Genomic DNA, 10723 nt, shown 5'->3' on the forward strand with positions numbered 1-10723 from the left:
TCGTGTAAAATCCAAAAAAAAAAAACTGAAATTATCGTTATCGATTTTTCAACGAAGATTATCAGATTATCAGCTCACCACACACACAACATAGAACAATCTGAACTACGATATTCAAAAATGGATGGAATGGATATTGATGATTATTCAAGGGTATGTTAGGCTTTCCACTAAACTGAGGGGTTTTGTCTTTTTTGGCGACAAAAAGAACATGATATTTTTTAGCATTATATGCCGATGCCGATGTCGATGTCGATGCCAACGCCGATGCCAGCACCAATATCAAAACCAATACCGAACAGGATTATATGTCAATCATGATTTCTGTGCATGGTAAGATGTGAGCTACAAATGAATGTTCGCAATGGTAAATGGTTGGTTGTTTGTCTGGGTGGGTCTTGGAGGGGCTAGTAAATAAGATCACACTGATGGTGGTGCTATTTGATGTCGCTGTTGTTTGGTGTTTGGATAGTTGATGAAGCGATGGACGTAGTAGCTGTGGGAGGAGTCTAGTTTGATGTGGTTTTTTATCAAGACTTGTTATTACAATTCGGTTGACTCATTTCAATTGCGCTTGGTGGTCGGTGTCGGTGTTGATGCATTATGTATCTTTCTTCTTTGTTGCTCATGGGCTGCTTGTTTTGCTTGTCTGCTTGGTATGCTAGTTTGCTTGTTTGGTCCTTTATTTTTGCTAACTTGCCGCTTGCTGCTTGCTACAATCGCTACATGCTGCTTTTGATTCACTTCTTAAAATATTTTTTACATTTTACAAGAATTGTGTGGTGCTAACTGAAACTATTATAGGATCGGTCTCCTGTAAGAGACAGAGAAAGATCACCAATTAGGGACAGATACAGTAGAGATGATGCTTCCTCGTCTAATGATCGAGAGTCATATGGTAGAAGAGATTACGGAGGATCGAGTTATTCTAGATCCTCGTATGGTGATAGAAGAGGAGGAGGAAGAGGGTCCTATGGAGGATCGAGAGGATCTTCTTACGGAGGATCTGGAGGATCGTCATCTTACAGTAGTGGCTACAGAGGAGGAAGTAGTAGCAGAGATTATTCTTCAAGAAGTTATGGAACTAGAGATGATGATTCAAGCTATCGTTCTAAAACTGAAAGAAACTATGATAACTCAATTTTTATTGGTAATATTCCATTTGATTCCACATCGAGAGATATTGAGGATATCTTCAAAGGTGAGTTTGATATAGTTCGTGCTGATATTGTTACCAACAGAGGTAGATCAAGAGGTATGGCTACAGTTGAATTCAAATCTAGGGATGATGTCACTAAGGCAATTGACAAATACGATAGATTTTCATATCATGGGAGAGAAATTTTTGTCAGACGAGACTATCCACCACCTGAAAAGAGAGATTTTGGATCAGGAAGATCTTTTGATAGAGGTGGAAGTAGGTATGGTGATTCCTATTATGGTAGAGATAGTTCAAGAGGTGGTTATGGTTCTGCTGGTGGTAGAGGCGGTTATGCTAGAAGTGATTACAGACCTCCATTACCACCAACCACTCCAGGAACTGAGGTGTTTGTAGGCAATTTGCCATTTTCGATTACTTGGCAAGCACTCAAAGATATCATGAGAAAAGCTGGTTCAGTAGCCAGAGCTGATGTAAGATTGGATGATATGGGTAGGTCAAGAGGATTTGGTACTGTTGTTTTCGATACTCCTGAAGAAGCCAATGCTGCAGTCGAAATGTTTCAAGGGTATGAAATTGAAGGCAGAAGGTTAGATACTAGACACGGACGTACTTCCAATGTAGCTGCCACTGGAGAATTTTCCGCAGCTGGTGCTTCAAGTTCTGCACCAATTGGAGGCAAAAAGAATACCGAATTTACTGAAGGTGTCACTGGTGATGGTGAAGAACCAAATGATACCATCTTTGTTGAAAATTTACCATTTAGTACTCAAAATGATGATTTATTTGATTTGTTTGAAACTATTGGAAGAGTAACCAAAGCCGAGATTCAATATCAAGAAGATGGTAGAGCTAGTGGTAATGCTGTTGTTCAATTTGAATTGGTTGAGTCTGCCACTGCGTCACTCAATGAATTGAATGGTTATGAATATGGTGGAAGAAGGTTAAAGATTTCTTATAAAAGATTGTGAGCGCTTTGTGGAGAGAGGAGTTAGAGTCATGTGTTTAGAGTTTGAATCGAATGTTATCATTGCAATTGGTGGTGCTTTAAAATTTTAAGTTGATATTATTCAAAAAAAGAGTCTATAAGTATGTACAGAAAGATATCATATTCTTTCAATCTAGTCTGTAGATGATGTATCTCAATAAACTCAACGTATTTCACAAGTCGCCTTTTCCACTGGTAAAACAATTTAAAAAGGATGCAAAATAACTAAAACCTTGCCAAATGAATCCAATTTGCAATCATTTTTGAGCAATTCCGCCGAAGCCTGTGTTTCTTAGTCAAATATTAAAGTTTGATGATGGAAAAGTGAGTTCAAAAGCGAGTTCAACACCAGGTTTGTTGAATAATTGGAAACAACAAAAAGTAACATCAATTCAAAAGCTCCAATAAGTCCAGAAAGCAAAAAAGAAAAATCTCCCCCAAAGATCAATCCACTTCGTTCACTAACTGATTCTGACAACACGAGAGGGTAGTAGTTGTTATTACTAACAAGTTTTAAAACGCCAATTCCTTCTTTTCTAAAGAAATTGATATCAAGAATTACTACAAAACAAAAGACTTGTCAATCGCAAGGTATATTACAATCCTTAAACCAATTATCGAAGAACAACTGATCAAACTTGTGAAGTGTGATGTAAGAAAATCATTGGATTGTTAACAAGACAGAACATACGTGTTTAGTTCCAAACACATACTTCTAATAATGTAATGAGGATATGCTGTTCCTCTTCTAGTTGAACTAACGCACTGCCTTGTGCTCAAGTGACTTTCCTCTACCTAAATACCAAAAACTAATAAAACCGAATGACGTCAAATGGCAAATGGTAGCTCCAAATAGATTACCATGTGAGAGTCTAGTTCCTTTTTTAATGTTATTCCTGCATATACTGTAAACATTACTAAGGCAAATAGAATTGATCTAAATTCGGAGCCGTTCCGATCTTTGTCACGTGCATGGAGACAAAAAAATATCAAATACAGAATTGCTTCAGCTGTCTGTTAGTAAGTACGATAAGTTGGGCCAGCACATGTGGACTAATACTGAATAGGTTTGTAGATCCATTTCTCTCATATGTACCAATTGTATAGGGTACTATAAACATGGAGTTAAAACGGATTTAGAGTTGACTCTTTAAAGAAATTGTATCAGAGAGAGGGAGGGAGGAGTAAAAAAATATAAAAAAAAATTAATTTCTTTCCCTTTTAAAAGAAAGAAAGGCATCATCGATATATCCAATCTATTTAATCAAAACTCTTTCTTTTACATATATATATATATATATATATATCAATTCATCAAACGTCAGCCTACTTCAAGCTTAATCATCAAATACATATTCACTACATAAGGTATACACAGGTTTAATACAAGGAAAGCACAAGATGTATAAGCATTTATTCAAAGTTAACGCATCCACAGCTGCTAGGCTGATTAAACAGCAGCAGCGTCATCTCAAATCGTATGCAGCTAGATATCTAGCTACTACTACTACTACGCCTCCACCCACGACATCCACATCCCCATCTAAGTCAGAATCCAATGCCGGTGCTGCTGCTGCTACCACTGCAACTCCAGTTAATAGACATGTCTCCACACCTTTGGATATACCTGCTGAAGTACAACCCCCAGCTGGTTCATCACTTAGTTTGAAATCGGCCACTCGTGACCCATCCAAATTTGGTACTCGTCCTATTTACTTGGATGTACAAGCAACAACGCCAACTGATCCACGTGTATTGGACAAGATGTTGGAATTTTACACTGGTTTATATGGAAATCCTCATTCATCAACCCATGCTTATGGGTGGGAAACTGATAAAGAGGTTGAAAAGGCTAGAGCCTATGTTGCTAGTGTAATAAATGCTGATCCTAAGGAAATTATCTTTACTAGTGGTGCTACTGAAACCAACAATATGGCTATTAAAGGTGTACCACGTTTCTACAGAAAAACCAAAAGACATATTATCACCACCCAAACTGAACACAAGTGTGTTTTGGATTCAGCAAGACATATGCAAGATGAAGGGTTTGAAGTTACTTACTTACCAGTGAATTCCGAGGGACTTATCAACTTGGATGATTTAAGAAAAGCCATTAGAAAAGACACCTGTCTTGTTTCAATTATGGCTGTCAATAATGAAATTGGTGTTATACAACCGTTGAAGGAAATTGGAGAAATTTGTCGTGAAAATAAAGTGTTTTTCCATACTGATGCTGCTCAAGCTTATGGTAAAATTCCAATTGATGTTAATGAAATGAAGATTGATCTCTTATCTATTTCATCACACAAGATTTATGGTCCAAAGGGTATTGGTGCTTGTTATATCAGAAGAAGACCAAGAGTTAGATTGGATCCAATTATTACCGGTGGTGGACAAGAAAGAGGTTTAAGATCAGGTACTTTGGCTCCACCTTTAGTTGCTGGTTTCGGTGAAGCTGCCAGACTAATTAAAGAAGAAGGTGCTTATGATAAAAAACATATTGAAAAACTATCAACCAAGTTGAGAGAAGGTTTATTATCCATCCCGTCAACTATTCTTAATGGATCAACCAACCCTAAATCTCAATACCCAGGTTGTGTCAATGTATCATTTGCTTATATTGAAGGTGAATCTTTATTAATGGCATTGAAAGATATTGCATTAAGTTCAGGTTCAGCATGTACTTCAGCCTCGTTAGAGCCTTCATATGTTCTTCATGCCTTAGGTGCTGATGATGCTTTAGCTCATTCTTCAATTAGATTTGGTATTGGAAGATTTACTACTGAAAGTGAAGTTGATTACGTTATACAAGCTATTAATGAACGTGTTGATTTCTTGAGGAAAATGTCACCATTATGGGAAATGGTACAAGAGGGTATTGACTTGGACTCAATTGAATGGAGTGGTCATTAAAACTAATGAGTTTTATCATGGGAGAAAGGTGTTATGTTGACGAAGGTATGGGGTGTATGTATCGGGAGTTTATTAGTGTTTTAGATTCTTTTTGCGTATAGTATTGAGAGAATATATGTACATATATAGAGGACAGTGGTTGTAGTTGTTGTAGTATTCTTGTGTTGGTTGTTGATTAGTTGGAATTTGGTGAAAGTTTATAACCTGTTTCGCTCTCCTGTACCGGGATACTCAATTGAAAAACTTGAAAAAAAAAAATTAATATAACAGTCAACCCCCAGATCAACAACCAAAATATTTCTCAATTCCTCTTGATAAACTACACAACAGCACTGTAACAAAAAATGTCTGAACCCACAATTACTAAAACAATCACTGTCTTACCAGGTGACCATGTTGGTACCGAAATATGTAACGAGGCAATCAAAGTTCTCAAAGCAATTGAAGAATCAACCCCCTATCAAAAAATCCATTTCGATTTCAAACATCACCTAATTGGAGGTGCCGCCATCGATGCCACTGGCTCACCACTTCCCGACGAAGCGTTAGAACTGGCTAAAAAATCCGATGCTGTCTTATTGGGAGCCGTCGGTGGTCCCAAATGGGGTACTGGCGCCGTGCGTCCGGAACAAGGATTATTAAAGATTCGTAAAGAATTGAATCTTTATGCCAATATTCGTCCTTGTAATTTCGCTAGTGAATCACTTTTGGAATTGAGTCCGTTACGTCCTGATATTGTACGTGGTACCAATTTAATCATTGTTCGTGAATTGGTGGGTGGAATATATTTTGGTGAACGTCAAGAACAAGGTGAAAGCAGCGATGGTGAAACAGCATGGGACACGGAGAAATACACTGTGGCTGAAGTCGCAAGAATTACTCGTATGGCTGCATTTATGGCATTGCAACATAATCCACCTTTGCCCATTTGGTCTTTGGATAAAGCTAATGTCTTGGCATCATCAAGATTATGGAGGTCAACAGTAGATAAAGTCATATCTACCGAATTTCCCCAATTGAAGGTGCAGCATCAATTGATTGATTCAGCAGCTATGATTTTGATTCAGAATCCAACTAAATTAAACGGTATCATAATCACATCAAACATGTTTGGTGATATCATTTCCGATGAAGCTAGTGTTATCCCTGGTTCGTTGGGTCTTTTACCTAGTGCTTCATTGGCTTCCTTACCTGATACAAATAAGGCATTTGGTCTTTATGAACCATGCCATGGATCAGCGCCCGATTTGGCGGAGAATAAAGTTAATCCAATTGCCACCATCTTGTCAGCTAGTTCAATGTTGAGATTGAGTTTGGATTGTGTTAAAGAGGCTGAGGCGTTGGAAGAGGCGGTGAAACAGGTTTTGGATAGCGGCATTAGAACTGGTGATTTGAAAGGAAATAATAGCACTACTGAAGTTGGTGATGCTGTTGCTGAAACTGTAAAAAAGATTTTACAATCGAAAGCTTAATAACTTTATATACGTATTTAGTATTGAATCAACGAAACATTTCGATGCTGAAATCATTAAATTTGATTGAATTTTGTAATAAGTTAGTAAGTTGCGAAATTGAATCATCTCTCATATATTCATTCAATGGCTTTGTTGTAGTCTCACTCAGATGCATATTATTAAACGCATTTGGGGCAATTAGAGTCTCTTGCGTACTTTTCAACTCCTTGTGCAAGACTGGCTGAGCTTGCATTCCTCCCTCTTGATCCTCAGTTGACGAATAAGCCTCTTCTTCTGATACTTCCGCATTGTTTGATGAATTACTAACAAGAGTTACCACACTTGAATTCGTATGAAATGGAGTCAAGCTCGTTGTCGATGGACTAATCAACATAGGTGTCTTTGTCATGGTCGTGGTGGACAAGGAGCCTATCGCGGCATCCAATGGTGGTTTACTAAATTCAGCATCAATCAATCGACTAAATTCAATAGCATATTCATGAGCACTAATTGATTTGACTGATTCATCACGAGGTAGTCTAGACACTTGTTTAAGTGGGATAGGTTTCGAGTAGTTATTGTGGGTATTACGGGTTGAAAGTAGACCTTCTGTATTATTTGACAATGGAGGAGTCGCAAAGGTGTTGAAGGGGGTGGGGGTTTGTGCAGCTTGGGAAAATATCAGTGATTCATTTGATGGCTTGCGAGTATTAGTTGCATTTGGGATGAACATCGAAAAAGGTGGATCAAATTGAGATCTCTCTGTGACTCCATGGGCTAATGAGTTTGGCTCATGATGGTCCAAAGCTGCGCCGCTATCAATACCTTCACCGGAGTGTTGCACTTGGCTATTTTGTTCATCAGCTGCTGAATTAATCACAGCTTCCTCATCAATCTCTACCAAATCACCAATATTTCCCAGTTGCAGATTTATTCCCATGATCTCTTGTTTAAACATGTTACCACCACTTTCATTCTTCATGTTGAAATACTCCCAATTGGGTGTCAGGTCATACTCATCATAAAAGTAATCACCAACAAAAGAAGGTTCTTGTGACATTTTCAAAACCATGGAAATATCATCCATCGTCGAAAGTCGTTTAATTGTACTAGTTTCATGATTAATTGAAGCCACGGCATTTGTTTCAATCTCGTCCAAGTTGTTGTCAATTTGAAGGGGAAATTGGAAATTAGGCGATACATCAATCGATGGGACTGAAGTACATCGTTTATTTCCCTCGCTCAGTGGTTCTGTCTTGTTTTCAATAACTGTGCTAGTTGATGACATTTCTCTTTTTTGAAGCGTTGGAATAGGTTTGTAAATCTCTTTGTATTCAAGTTTTGTTCCTTGTGGAATAAATGTATTTGATACTTTCCTCTTTGTTTTTGGCTCTCGAGTTTGCGTGGTTGACTTTTTGGCTTTCTTCAAATGTAGTCTGCTTAATATCGAGCTTTTTGAAGACAGGGGCTTTGAAGGAGCATTATGGTGATTCGAAGATGGTTCCACTTTCGATTGACCCATATTTGTGGACTTTGGTTTTGTTGAGTCTTGTTTCTCTGAATCGATCCTATCAGTAAGATAATAGTCAACTAAATACTTCAAATTCCATGACTTTCCCTCAATTGCATTATGTGTCACTGAATTATAGGTCGAAAACAAACTATGAAATGTCTTTTTAACCATCTGCTCAAGAAAGCTTGATAATTGCTTACTCTCAATAATATCATTAATCTGTTCCTTGGAACATTTATCATACCCAGTAACTCTCATTTCATTATCATTAATCATCGAAGCCTGTAGTAACAAAAGCAATTGAGGATGTTCCTCAAAATAGGAAGGCACATCAATATCCATATTCAAAATCAATGCAAATGGCAGTCTGAAGATCTCTGTTTCATAATCAGAAATAGACTGAGCAGTATAGCTAATATTCATGTCATTGTTTATTGATTTGAATAAATGGAAAGACGATGACTTGTGAAGAATTTTTGATTTCTCAACGGCAATGATAATATCTTCAACTGGTACACGTTTAACTGTGGCTTTGTAATTACGGGCAAATGTCCTTGCTTTATTGGTGGAGGAACTAAACCCATTAGAGTTTAACGAAAGGAATCGAAGACAGTCAATTTCGGTATTCTTTTCATTTAGTGCCGAGTACTTGGTAACTAGTACCTCATCAATACGACACCATGCCGTCACCTGCATTGCAGGAAAAGCTTCCAAGTTTGGCATTGGTTTTTCATTAACCAAAGAATGCATCAAGGCATCAGCAACTGATAATTTCTTCCTGTTATCATTGTCAACCTCTACATTACCATCTTCAACAGTGAAAAACAACAAATAATCTGAAAACACAACTAAAATCTCCGATCCAGTTGTGTTTGTCGATGCAACATTTTGTAATTGGAAAATCCCAACAATTTTCCTTGAATTCCAATCGAACTGAAGCTCAGGAGGCCAGTTCCCAGCTATTTCAGTCAACATTCTACCCGTAGGGGTAAACACTCGTCTTTTCGCTTCCACTTTCTGTTCATCAGCTCCTGAAAATGCATAAATGACATCCATAGCTGATTCATAATACAGATTAATCAATCGTAAAGTATCGGTACTCCTCTCCTTATCAAAATTTCGCAATTGTATCTCTTCAAATTCAATTGCTTCATGTAGTCTTTGTAACAAAAGTTTAAACTTTGGTAGTTCCAATAATGCGCCAGTAACAATTGAATCAATTTCACGTACAGTATATTGCGAAGAGTTGATCTCCCTGTTTTCAAATATACTCTTTTTGTACTTTTGGGCGAATTTGATCAAGTGGTCATTGAAATGCTTCACATTTGCTTCATGTCGTATAAACGGTTTATAGAAATATGGCATAACTGTTCCCATAGCAACAATTATTTCAACGTCATCCACTTTACGAGCTTTTAACAATGCATCATTTAATAAGCAATTGACTCTTGTGATTTCATCAATAGTAGGTGGAAAAATTTGATTGATTTTTTGTATAGCACTAGATGAGTTTACATTCTCATGTCCCATCACACTGATCCTTAATGGTATTATGAACGTTTGTAGTAGATTTACCAATCCGGCAGTATAATTTGTCTGAACATTTATAAGCTCATCCAAGATGGATTGTATTTTAGAATTCAGGAAATGTACAAGATTCCTATCCATAGAAGGTATGTATGAAGATTTTATTTCCTCGGGTGCATACTCCAATAATGGATTAAAAATCTGATCCAATTGTTCTCCCAACAACGAAACCATTAAGTTATTCTCCTCCACTATTTCATCCTTTACATTATCGTTATCATATATCACATCAACTGTAAAAGAACATACTTTTTGATTTTGAACCAATCCAAGTTCAACAAGTTTTTTTCCAACTTCTTCTGGTGATTTGTTCTGCACTAATGTCATTGCACTCGCTAGTGCACCAGCATTAGTTTCATCCCACATAGGCAACTGCATCAAATGATGATGATTCAACAACCTATTTGAATTCTTCAAGTTCAGAATGGCTAATGCTTGGCGTACATGAGATTTTTGATGTTGAGGTATGAGGTTTTCGCAACTGGGCCAAAATCGAGAATTTGAATCCAATTTCAAATTAGGATAAGATGCAAGACCAAATTTGGTTATCGATTGAGTTGAAAGCTTGTTCTTGTTTGCAACTTGATAGACTATTGACACAACATGGTTGAACACGAGGTCATCATAACCCACAAATATTGCAGCACGTTGAAAAATACGCAACCAAGTTAATAACAGTTTGTTTTGATCGTGTATATCGCTCGTATAGTCATCAGGGTCATCATTGAAAAATGGTAGTTGAATGCTCTCCTTGGCTACTTGGTCATTTGGGTTTGTTTTCTTTCCATGGTGACTGATTTGTCTTTGTTTTGCTTCAAAGTGCTCTTTATCGTGTTCTCCCGAAACATAACGCGTGTAAAGACTCATTCGGGGAGTTGAATAAAGCTCAAACTGGTAAACTACCCCTTTTCTTGTTGTTTAGAAAAAGATTGTTCAATGGTACCTTGGGATTTGAAGATGTAATCTTAAGTTAATATTCAAATAGTTAGGATTGGTTTTGAGTTACACAGACCAAATAAACTTGAAGTATTACATTGGGAGTATTTGATTCTTTGTTTTGGTTTTATCCAAATTTGGAAAGTTATCAACAATTTTTGTCAAAGTCGCGT

At 37.2% G+C, this 10723-nt stretch overlaps 4 protein-coding genes across 4 annotated transcripts; 3 read left to right on the forward strand and 1 right to left on the reverse strand. All coding sequences in view use genetic code 12, as the record gives it.

Annotated features, from left to right (window-relative positions):
* Positions 1-120: 120 nt before the first annotated feature.
* On the forward strand, positions 121-2130 carry CORT_0H01730 (Gbp2 single-strand telomeric DNA-binding protein; the record flags this gene model as incomplete). The annotated part of the gene is made up of 2 exons (XM_003871361.1): positions 121-153; positions 805-2130. 2 exons carry the CDS (start codon positions 121-123, stop codon positions 2128-2130), a joined length of 1359 nt encoding a protein of 452 aa, XP_003871410.1.
* Positions 2131-3548: 1418 nt separating this feature from the next.
* On the forward strand, positions 3549-5060 carry CORT_0H01740 (Spl1 protein; the record flags this gene model as incomplete). Its single annotated transcript, XM_003871362.1, has 1 exon — positions 3549-5060. The coding sequence occupies one exon, from the start codon at positions 3549-3551 to the stop codon at positions 5058-5060; it is 1512 nt and encodes a 503-aa protein (XP_003871411.1).
* Positions 5061-5404: 344 nt separating this feature from the next.
* Positions 5405-6532, forward strand: CORT_0H01750 (Leu2 isopropyl malate dehydrogenase; the record flags this gene model as incomplete). Its single annotated transcript, XM_003871363.1, has 1 exon — positions 5405-6532. The coding sequence occupies one exon, from the start codon at positions 5405-5407 to the stop codon at positions 6530-6532; it is 1128 nt and encodes a 375-aa protein (XP_003871412.1).
* A 28-nt stretch (positions 6533-6560) lies between these two features.
* On the reverse strand, positions 6561-10481 carry CORT_0H01760 (hypothetical protein; the record flags this gene model as incomplete). The annotated part of the gene is made up of 1 exon (XM_003871364.1): positions 6561-10481. The coding sequence occupies one exon, from the start codon at positions 10479-10481 to the stop codon at positions 6561-6563; it is 3921 nt and encodes a 1306-aa protein (XP_003871413.1).
* Positions 10482-10723: the final 242 nt, after the last annotated feature.

Source organism: Candida orthopsilosis (assembly GCF_000315875.1).
Source record: "Candida orthopsilosis Co 90-125, chromosome 8 draft sequence".
NCBI lineage: Eukaryota > Fungi > Ascomycota > Pichiomycetes > Serinales > Debaryomycetaceae > Lodderomyces > Lodderomyces orthopsilosis.